A 16,839-nucleotide genomic window follows, 5' to 3' on the forward strand; every position below is an offset into this window, starting at 1 on the left:
GAATGAATCTTTCGGGGAAGTGATTCCTAACTCTAGCGATTTGGGAAGCCCGAAGACCACACAGCTCCTCAACAAGGGGAGAAACGCAGGGGATCTGCGCATGCTCAGAGCGTCGGCGTACAGTTTCCCCGCCCCTTCCGGCCTCCGCGGAAAGCGGCTCTTCCTGCGACCCTCCAGCTCCGCGTCCGACGGAACTGAGCTTCGGCGCCGCAGGTTCCCGCTCGGAAGAGGCGACCAAGGCGCTTGCGGAATGTCAGCATGGCGCGGTCGGGGAATAAGGTAGGAACATCTATAGGCTTGGGCCTTGCCTGTGCCGGGGGTCCGGAAGCAGGAATCATGGGATCACGGCGGTGCCAAGGAGTGAGGAAGAGAGATCCCGGTGGTGGGCTGGATCAGTAGGGCCGAGGTCGAGGTATTCGCTGTGAGAAAAGCTGGCGATTTGGAGTCTTCAGGCGGGAATTTGAGCCTCTCCCACTACCCACCCCCGCCGCCTACTCAGCCCTTCCATCCTCTCACTTCCTCTCCACCGGTCCTCATCCTGCTTTCCATCCCACTCCGACCTCCCCTCCATACCTCTCTATCCCATCTTACCCCCGACTCCTCCATTACTTCTGAATCTGGGTTTTAAAAATCTGTGAGAATGGAAGTTAGCCACGAAACGAACCAATCCCACAGGCTTGTAAAACTTCAGAGAAGGATTGAGAGTAAAATAACTTGAAATGTAAAACGTCTTATTCTATAATAATCTAATATTTCGCATTTATTGCGAAAGCTTACTCTGGTGAGGCACTGAGCTAACGCTTTATTCCGGTCTCATTTAATCTTCACAACAAGCCCATGAGTTGAAAACTTTTAGCCCCAATTTGCAGGTGAGAAAACCGAGGCCTAAAGAAAGTGAAGTGATTAGCCCAAGGTCACCCAGTCCACAAGTGGTAGAATCTGAATTTGAACACAGGCTTTCAGCCTTCAGAGTCCAGGAGAATGTCTCTCTTGCTAGGAGTCTATGACCCTCAGTGACCCAGGTTAATAACATTATGATGAATTTTTTAAATGACATTTTCAATATAGGCAGAGCGTGGTAGTTGTCTCTGAAGGGTCTCTAGAGGGAGGTGTGTTCCAAGGACTTGTTCATTCATTCATCCATCCATCGGTCTGTCCATCCATCTATTCAAAACTAGGCCCTTTATTAGGCATTTGGTATACAGATAAACAAGATAGGAGTTGGGGCAGCTGATCCCTAGTCTCCACTCCCCATAGGGAAATGCTGATTAAAATGATTATGAACATATGCCACTCACCTCCTTTATTCCTTTCAGCTGCTGAAAACTTTCAGCGCTAATGAAGCAGCTGTTTATGGCAGGTGGACTTGCAGCAGAATTCTAATAGCCTGTATTGCTTCAGTGTTTAAATGAAGGGTTGCCGTGCTGCTCAATTTCTTTCTCCTGGTTTTCTTCCTGCTACCAGGAGGGAGCTTGCAGTATTACGTAGACCATTCTTCTGCTTTCAGATAAGAGCTTCCATACTGTGAAACCCTTTGATGCCATTTTTTGGATACCTGATTCCTGGCAAAGGACCTTTAGTCCTCTGATTTAGAGTTTTCTGTTCATAAAAGTAGCTTTTATGAACATATATTAAATAGGTGCAGCAGCGTATTTGGGAACTCTTAACTTTTTAAAGGTTCTTATGCTCAGAGCATTGAAACTATGGGATGTAAATTTTATTGCTCTCAAAAGAATTTTGTAGTTTATTACCACCCTTTCTCCAAACATGCTATTTATAATCTAGAACTCTCTTAATATTAATGCATTATGTTTAATTCTTTGTAAACTAGGGGAAAAACTTAAATAGTCTTTCCTTTCCATTTTTTTGCCTTGCCTGAGATGTAACCAAATTAGAGATCATCTATAACATCCCTGATAGGAGCTCATCTAGGTTTTTCAAACAATTTTAGGTTCAGGAGATCATTGCTTCAGAAAACAGTAGTTCTTTCATTTATTACTTCTAAATATTATTTTTTTCTCCCTTAATATGGTGTCAGATCAATCTCTATAGCTTCCATCTGTTGATCCTATTATCTCTCTTGTGGAGCTATCGTTTTATAACACAGCTGTCAACTATTTGAGGATAACAGTCAGGTTCCTCTAAATCTTCTCATCTGGTTCAAGTAGCCAGTTTTTCCCACCTGTTCCTCAGGTCACATATTCTCCAGATCCTTCTCTAATCTGCTCATTTCATGTTCAGTTGTAATTAGTGTTTCTCATAAGATGAGATGATCAGAACTGCTCACCGTTTGTCAAGTGTGGTCTGATCAGTACAAAGCACAGGTGAGACTGTCAGTCAATGTCAAGGAATGTTAACTCTGGAAAATACCTTAGATCTCATCTAGTCCAACAACTGCCTCCTGCCTCCACAAATTAACAGTGAATTTAAGTTACATGCCCAAGAATTTAGCTACTTGGTAATAAAGATGGGACTGGATCCCAGGTCTCCTGGGATCTAGTTTAGTTTTGTTTTTTTTTTAAAACCATAAAACCTGTCTTTTCCTTCCTTAAATTTACTATACCATTGATAGGACTGAAAATATTTTGGAGGATGGAATGGGGTAGGTGTGGGGAATGTACTCCTGTAGCCATGTCATACTGGTGACATTTTATAATCCACCCTGAAATTGAGCTGCTATTTGTTCAGGTCTCCTCCAACCCAATTCAGTTAAACTTTGGTTGCCAAATACAGAACTTTACATGTATCCACTTTACTTTTAGTTTATGTTTGCCCTATTTCCTTAGTCCCCTACATACATGATTGCTAGCCAGTGACCAGGTGTCTTTATTTATTTGGTTTCCTTTGCCTAAAACTGCCCTTGTTCACATGACCGACTCCTACTCATTCTTTTTTTTTTATATCTTTATTGGAGCATAATTGCTTTACATGTTGTGTTAGTTTCTGCTGTACAACAAAGTGAATCAGCTATGTGTATACATATATCCCCATATCCCCTCCTTTTTGAGCCTTCCTCCCACCCTCCCTATCCCACCCCCTAGGTCATCATGAAGCATCGAGCTGAGCTCCCTGTGCTTCCCACTAGCCATCCATTCTATATTTGGTAGTGTATATATGTCAGTGCTACTCTCTCACTTCATCCCAGCTTCCCCCCTGCTCCGACCGTGTCCTCAAGTCCATTCTCTACATATTCATCTTTATTCTTGCCCTGCCACTAGGTTCATCAGTACCATTTTTTAGATTCCATGTATGTGCGTTAGCATATAGTATTTGTTTTTCTCTTTCTGACTTACTTCACTCTGTGTGACAGACTCTAGGTCCATCTACTTCGTTACAAATAACTCAATTCTGTTCCTCTTTATGGCTGAGTAATATTCCATTTTATATATGTGCCGCATCTTCTTTATCCATTCATCTGTCGATGGACACTTAGGCTGCTTCCATGTCCTGGTTATTGTAAATAGTGCTTCAATGAACATTGCGGTACATGTACCTTTTTTTAAAAAATAAATTTATTTAGTTATTTATTTTTGGCTGTGTTGGGTCTTCATTGCTGTGTGTGGGCTTTCTCTAGTTGTGGTGAGGGGGGCTACTCTTCCGTTGCAGTGCATAGCCTTCTCATTACGGTGGCTTCTCTTATTGCAGAGCATGGGCTCTAGGCACGAGGGCTTCAGTAGTTGTGGCATGCGGGTTCAGTAGTTGTGGCTCACAGGCTCTAGAGAGCAGGCTCAGTAGTTGTGGCGCACGGGCTTGGTTGCTCCATGGCTTGTGGGATCTTCCTGGACCAGGGCTTGAACCCGTGTCCCCTGCATTGGCAGGCGGATTCTTAACCACTGCACCGCCAGGGAAGCCCACATGTATCTTTTTGAATTATGGTTTTCTCAGGGTATTTGGCCAGTGGTGGGATTGCTGGGTCATGTGGTAGTTCTGTTTTTAGTTTTTTTAAGGAAACTCCATACTATTCTCCAAAGTGGCTCTATCAATTTACATTCCCACCAACAGTGCAGGAAGGTTCCCTTTTCTCCACATCCTCTCCGGCATTTATTGTTTGTAGATTTTTTTTATAATGGCCATTGTGGTTTTGATTTGCATTTCTCTGATGATTAGTGATGTTGAACATCTTTTCATGTGTTTTTTGGCAATCTGTATGTCTTCTTTGGAGAAATGTCTTTTGAGGTCTTCTGCCCATTTTTGGATTGGGTTGTTTGGTGTTTTGGTATTGAGCTCCGTGAGCTGCTTGTATATTTTGGAGGTTAATCCTTTATCAGTTGCTTCGTTTGCAAGTATTTTCTCCCATTCTGCCTACTCATTCTTTAAGGTTCACCCAAGGATCATATCCAGGAGGCTTTTTCTGCCTCCTTACCCATCCTCTCTCCCTTCCACCAGTCTTGGGTAGATACCCCTCCTGTGTGCTCTCTTAGTGCCCACTGTATACCTCGGTCATGGAATATTGTGCTGGTATCCTTTATGTGTCTGTGTCCCCTACTAGAATAGATTTGGTGTCTTAGTCTTTATTTTAGATTCCCAGTTTACAAACTGATTCGAATTATTGGAGTATATCATTTTAGCATATATAGATTGTGACAGTCACCTATTGCCACCAAAATGCTTTATAACAAACTACACCCCAAGTCAGTGCCTTACAACAAAAGCATCTGTATTCATACTGTGGGTCAGCATATCAGTTGCATTTGGTTTGATGTATAATATTTTGGGCTCAGCTGGGCTGGACTTAGCTCTAGCCTGCAGGTTGTTTTCAGATCTACTCCCCATGGATTTGTGCTCAGGCTCAGGCCAGAGGAACAGCAGCTACTGGAGCATGCTCCTGTCCTGGCAGATACTTTCTAGCTTTCAGGAAATATCAGGACTATTTAAAGTTTCTCCATAGTGAAAATTTATGTGCCTTACATTCATTCTCTAAGTAGAACATCTCCCTTCCCTTTATCATGCATACCCTGAATATCTATGGGTGAAAGAAGTAAAGGACATCTCTTTTGTTTCTTTTTTTAATGACCATTAATAACATTTTCTCACGTGTTCTTTGGGACTTTTTTTCCAGGCAGCTGTGGTGCTGTGTATGGATGTGCGTTTTGCCATGAGTAACTCCCTTCCTGGTGAAGAATCCCCATTTGAACTAGCAAAGAAGGTGATGACCATGTTTGTGCAGCGACAGGTAAGATTCACATTGGTCTTGAGCTTGTAACTCGTGGTTTAACTGCTTGTTGCTTCCACTTAATAATGCAAGACGCCAGCCTCTTTATGTTGTCCACCCTCAGTGTTCTGGGGAAGCTAAGGGGTTATTCTTACATGTACTCATATGCTACCACTGGAGCCTGATATGTTTTTCTTTTCTCGTTTTGGCTCCTCCACTGGATATTACAACTTTTATCAGAAGCAAGAGGCAATGTGATGTTTAAATGTGTAATCTCTAGAGCCAGATGGCCTGGGTTTGAATCCTTGCACTGCCATGATACTGACTAACCTTGCAATCTTGAATAAGTCTTTCAACTACTTTGTGCCTATTCCAGTTATCGTTTACTGGTTACAAACTACCCTCCCCAAACTTAGTGTCTTAAATGACCTTAAAAGAATCATCTCTCATGGTTCTGTGAGATGACTGGGCGTGTGAGTTGGGTGGTTCTCTCTGAGGCCTCTTGTGCAGGTGTACTCACGTGGTGGCTGGTGCTGATTCACCTGAAGGCTCGGTGGGGCTATACGTACATCCAAGATGGCTCACCCCTGTGGCTGGTAGTTATGCCTTCTGGGGGCTGTGAGCTCAGTTGGGGCTGTCGCCCAGAACCCTTACCTGTGGCCTCTCCATGTAGCTTGGGATGCTCACAGTATAGCAGTTGGTTCTAAAAAGGAGTGTTCCAGGAGTGGGTATTCTAAGAGACCTGCTTATGTGGCTTTTTATGACCTACCTCTAGAAATCCCAGAAGGTCATTTCCACTGCCTTCTATTAGTCAATCAGGTCGCTAAGCTATTTCACATTCAGTGGGGTGGGGAGGGGGCGGGAATTAGAGTCCCCTATTGTTTTAAGGGGTAACCTCCAAATACAGGGAGAGAAGGAACGGATGGAGGCCGTCTTGAAGACTCTCTACCACGGTGCCTCAGTGAATATCTCTAAGATAAAGTACTTAGTACTGGACGTATTGTAAATGCTATGTGTGTTTTTATTATCATTATTACTACTACTACCATTATTATTAATTTCTGCCCTTTCTACCTGGTCTGACTGCTACTTTTGCGAAGTCCATGAAGTCCTGCTTCATTCACTACTCCTCTGGACACGTCTGCTGTTTTTTCTGGGTGTTGCCTTTTCTCCTGGGCACTATTACCTCCCACCTGTCATCCTAGATTTTTACAAATTCTGATAACCTGGAGTCCTTAATATCTCAAAGAAAACGAGGATGCTTCTAACCCCGTTCTTGGTTATAGTAATTTGTGTTGGTTGTATTCAGGTAGTGCTGCTGTGCCCTAATGTAGTATAGATTTTTTTTAAAAAGGGAAACAGTGCTTTCAGTTTTTATTTTTGGCTCTGCCCCTCGCATGGGAGTCGAAGTGAAATCTGGAAGGCTGGGAGGCAAAACCTGGCGCCGCTCCCATGCTGCATTCAAATTTCCTCTCCTCTCCTGACTGAGGTTTTGTTGTCGAACAAGATTACCTTGCCTTAAGATGAATTCTTGTGCAGGAGGCAGCTAGAATTCTAGCTGGCCTGCCCCACTGGTGTGCTGGAAATATTTGAACCCCAGCAGCTGGGACCTTCCCTCCATGTACAACTGGCAATTGCAGCTGGAGTTGTTAACAAACTGGGGAATTTAACAGACCAAACAGAGGTGAAGAATGACAGAATCCCATCCTCTGCCCGTGCAGTGTTCTTTTTACTGATACAGAAGGCTTCTGTTAATAAGTAGGTGGGAACAGGACTGCCTTTTGTGTCGCATACTATTTCTTGTTTTCATATTTCATTGTGGAATGCTTCATAAAAGAAGCAAACAGAGAATAATATGATGGAAAGCTGTTTTCCCATTGTCTAGAACTACAACCAGCCCTAAAGTTTCACTATATTTGTTTGATTTCTTTTTCTTTTTTTTCTTAAAAAATAAAATGTTAACTTAAAGCCCCTTGTGTCTCCCCTCCAAACCCTTTTCTTTCCTCTTCTTCCCTCCTTTCCTCAGAATTTTCATAGTTATTACTGCACATACTTTATACCTTGGATCTCAGTGTATCTATAAATAATATTTAGTATTGTATGAAGCTCTCAAAAGTGTATGTAATAGTATTATTCAGTACATATAATTCCACAACTTATTTTTCTCAGTCTTATTTTTTTGAGATTTATTCGTGTTGGTAAACATTGGACAAACTTATTCATTCTTTTTTTTTTTTACTAGAGTGTAATATTCCATTGTATAAATATTTTTCATTGTGCTTTTGCATTCTTCAGTTGATGGATAGTTAGTTTTCAGATTTGCCCTGTTATAAACAGTGCTGAAGTGAACTGGAACTTTCTTGTCTCTTGTCTCCTTGTGTACATGTGTAGGAACTTCTCTGCAGTATATATACCTGTAAGTGAAATTGCTGGGATATAGAATATGAATCAGCAATTTATTTTTAATCTCTGGAAAATTTAAACTTTGTATAGTCATTCCAGAAATACAGACTAAAATCTTTTCAAATGATACATAATTAGTTTTCACTGAGAATTAGAGTCTGATTTGGGTGGAAGCAAGTCAAAGAAACTCATCAAGAGCAGTTACTGCCCTCCCATTCCTCCACCACACATTGTGCTGAAAGGATGGGAACTGTAGTCAATGAAAAAGTCTGCTTAGAACCTAGGAATTATCATTGCTCATCAGTCCCACGGACCAGTTAGCCCAATATTCTATTGTTGACAGTGGCCCCAGGGACCTGCCATAGGGAGGTCTTGCTCCATAGGTTGTCTTGCTCCCTGAAGGTTAGATATCTAATGGTTTCCAGGTGGTATTGTATGATTTCAACCTTCTAACCTGCTTCTCTAGGTGTTTGCTGAGAGCAAGGATGAAATTGCATTAGTCCTTTTTGGTACAGATGGCACTGAGAACGCCCTTGCTGGTGAGGGCCAGTATCAGAACATCACAGTGCACAGACACCTGATGCTACCAGATTTTGACTTGCTGGAGGACATTGAAAGCAAAATCCAACCAGGTTCTCAACAAGCTGACTGTATCCTTTTTGAGCCAGAGAAGACTCTTAAGAAATTTCCTTTAATCTGGGGAATTGTAATCTAGTTTGGTGAGGTTCTCTAAGAGTCCTAGCTCTGAGTATGTGGACGTTTTTGGCTCTGAGGACACGGAGGTGACGTGTGTTAGGACTGAATGTGAAATTAACTAGGTTGGGTTGGGTGCCTGGACTCCATGCCCTGCAGTAACTTGCTCCTTCTCTGCACTAGTGACATTGAGAGGTTGGGAGGTATCAGAAGGGGGTATATGTGTTGACTATGTATAGAGGGTTTGGTGGTGGCAATGGTTGGAAATGTTTGGACATAGAGAAGCTATTTTTAGAAGAGTATAGCATTAGCATTCTCCTAGCCTTCCTGGATGGAGGATAATTGTATGCCAAAAATCAGACTGATACCCAAACTGTGAGACTAACAGTTCCTTCCACATGTGCCCTGGTTTTAAAGGGGTTCCTCTTATTTTTCTAAACAGTGGTGCCATCCCTGGTCACTGGGGGGTGCTGCTGTGCTGGGAGTGACTTACAAATGCTACATTATGGCTCACTTCATGTGTAGGAATGGACTGTAATCACAGAAAATGGGTTCTGGATACTGTAAAATGGCATCATAATTTTTCATTAAATGAGCGGAATATGTCAGATTACCTTTTGGTTTATTTTATTTTTCCTGTTTATATGTTTCAGGAAGTGTACTTTGATTTATAACATATGAATATATGTTAGTGAAATAGAATTGGAAGAAGGGCACTTGAGCAAGTACTTTTAAATCATCACACTGTCAGCCCAGTGTCCACAACTTCCAGCATTGTGGATTTCACTGGAAAAAAGTTGCATGTTCTTGGGATAAAGGGACTGTTTGGTGTTATCTTCTGCCCTTAACTAGCTGAGTTCTGGATGCCCTCATTGTGTGCATGGATTTGATTCAACAAGAAACTGTGTAAGTATCTCAACTGAAGAGAGCTGGAAATGAGCCTTTCTGTGTGGAATCAGACCATTTGGAAAATGAACCCTTGCAAGGCTATAATTGTAGTACCTGGGAGAGTTGCTTGTACGTACCTCTGTGGAGGCTGGAAGGGGATCCTTTTTTATCGTAGTGACCACATCATTTTTTTTTTTTTTTTTTTTTTTGCGGTACGCGGGCCTCTCACTGTTGTGGCCTCTCCTGTTGCGGAGCACAGGCTCCGGGCGCGCAGGCTCAGCAGCCACGGCTCACGGGTTCAGCCGCTCCGCGGCATGTGAGATCTTCCCGAACCGGGGCATGAACCCATGTCCCCTGCATCGGCAGGCAGACTCTCAACCACTGCGCCACCAGGGAAGCCCGTGACCACATCTTTAACTGAAGTTAAAGTTAGGAAATCAGAGACATACTATTTCCATAATGCTCAGAAATTTTGCCTAAGATGTTCAAAGCATGAGTCATGATTGGGTTGGTTATGTTTAGTAGGAACCTCGCTGAGCGTCAGCAGTACGTGGACTTCTGGAATGTAATCACCTTCGTTAGCTGGAGCTAGATTCATTCCTTACCCTTTTTCTGCTCAGTGACCAAGTACATTTGAATGTTTAGGAAATAATTCAGGAGAATGATTTCTTAACATGCTAACTCTCTCTTCTAGAGGAAAGAAGTTTGAGAAGAGGCATATTGAAGTGTTCACTGACCTCAGCAGCCCATTCAGCAGAGATCAGCTGGATATTATAATTCATAACTTGAAGAAATCTGGCATCTCCCTGCAGTTTTTGTAAGACCATAAGAATAATATTTGCAGACAGATCTTGTGTTCTTACAATGCAGTGATAGGACCTCTTCATAGAGCCCTCAGTTCTCAATAGTCCTCTCTGCTCTGAGTCAGAATCTGTCAGATCACTGACTTCAGCCAATGTTCACTGATTACTCTCTTGTGTTCCAGGAACTCTTCTGAGTTTTGATGATAAAGGGATGAAAGTCACGGGGAAACCTGGGAGTTTAGCTCAGTAGCAGATGTTTGCTTGTGCTGTTCTTGGACCCAAAGAATTGAGGAATTAGAGGAATCTTTTAAGGACATTCAGTTCATCTCCTGCCTGCATAGAAGACTTTACCCAAACAGTTACCAGATTGGTGGTGTCTTTTCTTAAACAGCCTACAGGACTGTGTCTTAAAGACAGTAGATGTTTTTAGGATAGAGAGGAATGTCAACTTGGGAACGATTTTACACACATATGCTTATTTTTAACTCTTTTTCAGATCTAAAGGATACACACACATTTATAAAATGTAATTTGCTTGTGCATATTTACAGATGAGGTATACAAACTTAGGAGGAAAATATTTTTCACCATTTGTTAGGGAGAGAGTCCCTCCTCACCCAATAACTTGAATTTCCCCTCCAGGCACTTACTTTATCTTATATCCCTAACAGAAAGTTCTTTTCACTACATTAATCCTTCCTGCTGCATCTGAAACCTGTTTTTTCTTGTCCTATTCTTGGTAAAAGCAGAGTGGTAGTATAGAATGTTGAATTATTAGTCTTCTAGGGACACTCCTTTTTCGGATTGAGAGCCCTACCAAGAAGCCTCCAGCTCTGAGTGGTAAGCCTACAGCTTCTTTAGAGTGCCTGCCATGGAGAATTAAGAACCTCTCTTGCATATACGTACCTCTTAAGACTGCTGAGGGGCAACTCCTTTCTGTAGAACTGTAGAAAAATAGTTCAGAATAACCCATCAAGCTGATACTTGATAAGACGGTACTTCAGAGAAATTAAGTGCTTTTTAAGTGACTCTTCTTTTCTTATTGAGTAGAGGTTTTCTCAGCACTTCAAAAGCCCAGCTCAGTTTCTGTTCCCTGTTCATAATCTCAGATACCTTTACGTCCTTGACACATACTGCACTTCTGTCAATGTCATTGGAAAGGGCTACTTTTTTTGTATGAGCAATGCTGTAAAGCAAGCTGAAGACAGAACATAGCCTTTTCTTCCACTTGCTTGTTATTTGACTGGTTGTATTTTTTTCTTGGGTAATACCCTTCTTCCTTTGCTGCAAACTTCTAGCATGCAGAGTTTTTGCTCTTATTGTTTGGTGTATCCCATGTATGGTGGATTGTTCTAGTTGGACTGGACCTTCCTGACCCTTCATTTTCATGTTAATCGTCCCTTCTTCCTGGTTGATGCTCTGGAAACAGCAATAGCCTGGTGCAAACCTGACGTGCCGTACCCTGCTTGCTGGAAGCTCTTTTTCATGTAATGCAGGACATGCACATCTCTCATGCTAAGAATACATAGAAAAAATGTAAACATGAGGCTCTGTTTTGATGATAACAAATAAAATGATAAAGGAATCACCTTAAAAATCCACATGGGGTGACCAGCAGGTAATTTTGAGTAAACTGAAAAGATCGCTGAATTCAACTGTTTGGGTTTCCAGGGACAAACTAGGGTGACATGCTACAGTGGAAAGAACCTTGCTCTTTCAGTCAGATGACTGAGTCTTTGCTCAATCACTTATTAGCTTTATTAGCTCTACGGTTTTGGCAAAAGTGTTTCATTTCTGTAGCTTCTGTTTCTTTTCAGAAAATGCAGGTAGAAATCTCTATCCAACTAACACATAAGGATGAAATGAGATTGTTTATATGAAAACATTTATAAAATGTCATGTAGAATATTATCATAAAATGTGTTTGGTTGGTTTACTTTTCAGTTTGTATATTGATTATTGAATATTCCCATGACTGGTAACCCCACTCTAGTTTTAGTCTCATTTCAGTCAAACAACTGGAGTGAAACACAAGAACAAAATTTGTTTTACTTATTTCTAGCAATTAACTGGTTTCTGTATAGGAATTCTCTATCTGAAATAATGATGATGACATTGTTTGAACTTTAAGTATTTTATACACTTTCTCTTATTAATCTTTATAATAATCTTGAGAGATCATTAATGGGCATTTGTTTGTTTATTTTTGTCTGCCTAGAATGTCACCCAGCCTTTTTCTAGGAAGCATTCCTTCCTACTTTTTAACTTCATGGCTTGAATGAGAGCTGACATCTAGATCTGGCTCCTAGGCTACCACTAATTCCTGGTTTTTTGAATTGGAGAGTAGAGGGTTAAACCCTCAGTCCCTCTTTGGTAGTGGAGTTGGGCATTATGAGCTTGAAAGTGTTCAGAAACAATGTGGAGGAAGCCAGTCTGAAAGAGTGGGGCCAGCATAAAGGCAAGTGAAAATGAAATATGGAGATAGAGAGTGAGAGGGTCACAGAATCCTAGTGGTGTTTGAGACTCTGGGTCTAGTCATCCTAAGGCCATGTGCAGCCTTGCCCTTTCAATTATTTTGTTATGTTAAGCCAGTAAATTACCCCCATAAAAGCCAAACCAAAGAGACTTTGGTCACTTGAAACTGATAGAATATTGATCAAGGTAGATAGTGCCATTTGATGGTTGAGAAATGTAAAGCTCAGAGAGGCTGACTGACCATTTTCTCATAGCTAGTGAGTGACAGTCACAGAATTGGAACCCCGTTTATTATTTGGCTTCAGAGCTTTTCTTCTTAAGTACTGCTGGTTTTTTCCTGATAGTTTGCCTTTCCCAGTTGGCAAGGAAGATGGAACTGGGGACAGAGGAGATGGCAACTTGCTCTCCGACCACCATGGGTCCTCCTTTCCTCTAAAAGGAATCAGTGAGCAGCAAAAAGAAGGTATTCGGATGGTGAAAACGGTGATGATGTCTTTAGAAGGTGAAGATGGGCTGGAGGAAATTTATTCCTTCAGGTAAGACATGAAAGCATTGTTTACAACTTTCAGTTGTAAGCATATTAATTTTTCTTCTGATCAGACAGCTCCCTAATGCTTTTCCTTTTCTGGGCCACTTTTGAATTAGCAGTTATACTTTAGTATTTCAATTTTTATTAAAGAAATGGTGCACCAGCCCCTGATCCCTTTTTTTTGAAGTTTTCATGGTTGGTGCAAGATTTCTTATTTATTTCCAAGACTATGTCGGTAGAGTTTGGAAATACCTAAATATAACGAACGATTTAACAACTCAAATTTAAAAGATGAGGTAGTAGATTTCTTCTTTATGCCAAGCCTCGGGCACATTTCTTGGGCCCTTCCTTGTCATACACCTAAAAAACATTCTTAATTATAAAAAGTGGTGTCAGATCTGAGATAATACTTAATATCCTCTAATCCTCTGATTTAGGTTTTAGGAGGCAGTATACTATAATATAGAGATTTTTTAAAAAAACTTTTGGTCTCAAAACAGTTTGGTCAGGCAAAAACAAAACAAAGCAAAACCCCCAAATATTAAGAATTTACAGCCTGTTTATTCCATGTGGGCTTTGTAAAGGCAAAATGATTTAAGAAATGTGAAATCCCTGAAGTACCATATCACGATTAATCAAGCTACTTTTTTTGGCCATCCAGTTAGAGACTGTGGGAGAGATGATCTCCTTTATCTGTATTATTCTTGGTTGGAATTGGATATATATTTTGATCAAAGAACCTGCGAGGGGTCCATAGCATCTAGAACGGTGTGTATTTGAAGGGCCTGATTTGGTAAAAGTGGCAATAGAATACCACACTGTATGGCTGTGGAGTTTCAAATCCTTAGGGATACTGCTATTTAATGTTAAGGAGTTAATTCCAGTTTATTAATATATACACAAAATACAAGCATTTTAAGAAAAGTTCTTAATTGAAGTAGAGGTTCAGTTGAAGTAAACGTTCAACAATTAGGATTTTTTTGAGTAGCAGTAGTGTGTATCTGCTCTACTTTTTATTCTCAATCACAATTTTCAAATATTTCTGGTGAGCTATCATTGATAAGCAATCAGCCTGCTTTTCTAAACATAGATACTGTTGAAAAATTGCAGGTAAATGGGAATTTTGGAAATTGAACTGTAATTTCCCAAGGGGTTGTCAAAGGAGTCAGTGAAGAATCCTGTAAAGTGATGTTTCTTTGTCATAATATGTGTTCTAATTGTAATACACGCAAATATGTGTTCCTAAATTATTGTTCTTTCAAATTTGGATATGGCTTGCTCTAACATGGGAATACATGTCTAAAGCTAACATATTCACCATGATATCGTAAAGAAGAATTATAGGCCAATAAAATTACCTAAGAAAGTTTCTTTTCCTGTAACATAGAAAGGAGGGAAATTACTACGTGTTGTCCTAGCCATTTGAAGTTACTTTGATTTTAGGTCTGCCATGAAGGTGTGGATTAGAACTTTGCCATCTGATACAGTAGCCATTATCCACATGTGGCTATTTAAATTTATTAAAATTAAATAAAATTTAAAACTTAGTCCCTCAGTCATAGTAGCCACAGTTAGAGAGCCCAGTAGCCTATTGGACAGGAATAGTTAGAAATAGAATACTTCCCTCATTGCACAAAGTTGTACAGGACAGCCCTGGACTAGACTTATCCTCATCCAGAAGACATTAGAGGAAGGTAACTTGACTTCTAATTGGGGAGGTGCAAATCTACTGCAGAACTCATCCAGTTGTTCTCAGATGTTACATGTAAGAGGCTGGTCTTTAGAATTTCCCCTGGAACAGAATCCAAACCTCTTGATGGTTTTAGACGTGACTCATAATCAGACTAGCAATGTCCTATGAGACAGGTTAGACCTGGTTTCAGACCCATTCCTTCCTCAGTAAATACAAAGCCAAGGTGTACCGTAAGCTTTGGAGCAGGGTATCAGGTAGAATATCTACTATTCATTGTAAATTATTTCTGAAAATTGGAGTCTCTTGAGGCCTCTTTGTCCATAACTCTGGTTAATGTCAGATAATCCTTAGTGAATACCACAAATTCCACCTATCTCCTATGATTTTCTCTGTTGTATTTGATCAGAAACCAGATGAAAATAGAACTGATCTTCACTAGTATTCAAGTGAAGTAGCCCTCTACATTGTGTTTGCTACTCTCCAATCCCCTTGCCCTGTGCAGCGAGAAACCTGGAGTTACCTGCTTTACTGTAAGACTGAGTGTGGACTGCCAAATTCCTTTATCCCGTGGAAAGTCATTATTTAATTCTCTCCACTGTGTGCATATACTTACCATGTCTTTTATTTAAGAGAATGGAAATGAGCTAAAGAATTGCAGGGTTGTGAACAGTGACAATACAGGATGGAGCCCATGCTTTGATATCTTAGAGCAGGGCTTTTTATCCTCAGGTCCATGGTTTTCAGGGAGTTGGTGTGTGCAAACGCATTTATGAATGTGCTTTTATCACATCCTCACAGTGTCCTTGGTCCTGAAAAAAAAAATGTTAAGAACAACTGGCCAAGTTGAAGAAAAGATTGAATAGGGGGAAGGTAAAGATGTTCCTTTTCACCTATCAGTAAAGGAATTCATCTCCTTCCTCCTAAGCCAACTCATTTGTATTCTGGCTCTCTCCCAACTGAGGGTCACCACGAGTTTTCCTTGCCATCCCCTGCTGTTCCTCTCTTTATGATCAACAGCATCTCACTTCTAATTCTAGACAACTAAATGCAATATCCAGCACAGGTTAACATTTTAAAATTGCTGCTTTCATAATACATTTTTCTTTATTAAGTGAGAGTCTGAGACAGCTGTGTGTCTTTAAGAAAATTGAGAGGCGGTCCATGCCCTGGCCCTGTCAACTGACCATTGGCTCCAATTTGTCTATAAAGATTGTGGCTTATAAATCGGTAAGTGGTAGGTACACATTTTTAAAGAAATGTTAGCAGGCAGACAAATATGCTTATATAAGGAACTGACAATTTGTGTGTGGGTTATTCAAAACCATAATTACTGCTTCTCTAACTGCTCTCCCTGCTCATTTCATCTCTATTTAGCTTTTATGTAAAAGGCATGCTAACAGAGGAAGTTTTAAAATTGTCTATAATAGGGACTTCCCTGGTGGTCCAGTGTTTAAGAATCTGCCTTCCAATGCGGGGGACACAGGTTCGACTGCTGGTCAGGGAACAAGGATCCCACGTGCCACAGGGCAACTAAGCCCGCGCTCCGCAGCTACTTTAAAAAACAAAAGAAAAAAAAAAGAATGGTCTATAATAGGGGTTGATTCCCTCCTTTTTCTCTTTCTCTCCATTGACAAAATTGATTGTTAATCATGAGTTTCAGGTCTTTCTCTTTTTTTTTTTTTAAAGAAAGAAAATGAAATGCATTAAGTTGTATCATTGTGGTATTATGGCAGAAATACAGATACACACCAGAGTTCAGTTCATGGTTTTGAAAACTCAGTCACATCTAATTTAGTTGTTAATGATCTGATAGTAACAGCATCTAAGAAATATCAAAAGATGTTGACTTGTTACTGTGAAATGGCCTTTTGTAACATATGTACATTTGTACATAATAGTATATTTTCAAAAATGAGTTGCTTTTGGTAATTATTTGATGAAATTCCAGTTTGAGTATGAGTCTTGGATCCATGCCTCCGCATGACCTTCCTTGTCTTTTTTCTTTAAATGCACAAAATAAATATATAAAAACATTTAAATATATAGTGTACAAAATATACAAAAACATGTTGTTTTATTTATTCAAGTGTTTTTTTTAATATTCAAGGACTTAATTCCAAAACACACTACGTGCATGAAAACCATGGAGGTACTTCAAGGCCTAGAATAGTGTCCCTGGGAATGAGAATATAGTCTCTTTCCC

The 16,839-nt window shown here is 40.5% G+C and overlaps 1 protein-coding gene across 1 annotated transcript in view; it reads left to right on the forward strand.

Moving 5' to 3' along the window:
* Positions 1–229: 229 nt before the first annotated feature.
* XRCC5 (X-ray repair cross complementing 5) overlaps positions 230–16,839 on the forward strand; it is a 106,820-nt gene continuing 90,210 nt past the window's right edge. The window contains exons 1-7 of the mRNA XM_007462853.1: positions 230–279; positions 5,060–5,173; positions 8,022–8,205; positions 9,106–9,154; positions 9,831–9,953; positions 12,759–12,950; positions 15,749–15,863. Of these exons, the coding sequence (XP_007462915.1) occupies positions 259–279; positions 5,060–5,173; positions 8,022–8,205; positions 9,106–9,154; positions 9,831–9,953; positions 12,759–12,950; positions 15,749–15,863 (798 nt within the window). The 5' untranslated portion in view covers positions 230–258. The remainder of the gene's footprint in view (positions 280–5,059; positions 5,174–8,021; positions 8,206–9,105; positions 9,155–9,830; positions 9,954–12,758; positions 12,951–15,748; positions 15,864–16,839) is intronic.

The sequence above is a fragment of the Lipotes vexillifer genome, unplaced genomic scaffold, assembly GCF_000442215.2.
Source record: "Lipotes vexillifer unplaced genomic scaffold, Lipotes_vexillifer_v1.1 scaffold1518, whole genome shotgun sequence".
Classification (NCBI taxonomy): domain Eukaryota; kingdom Metazoa; phylum Chordata; class Mammalia; order Artiodactyla; family Lipotidae; genus Lipotes; species Lipotes vexillifer.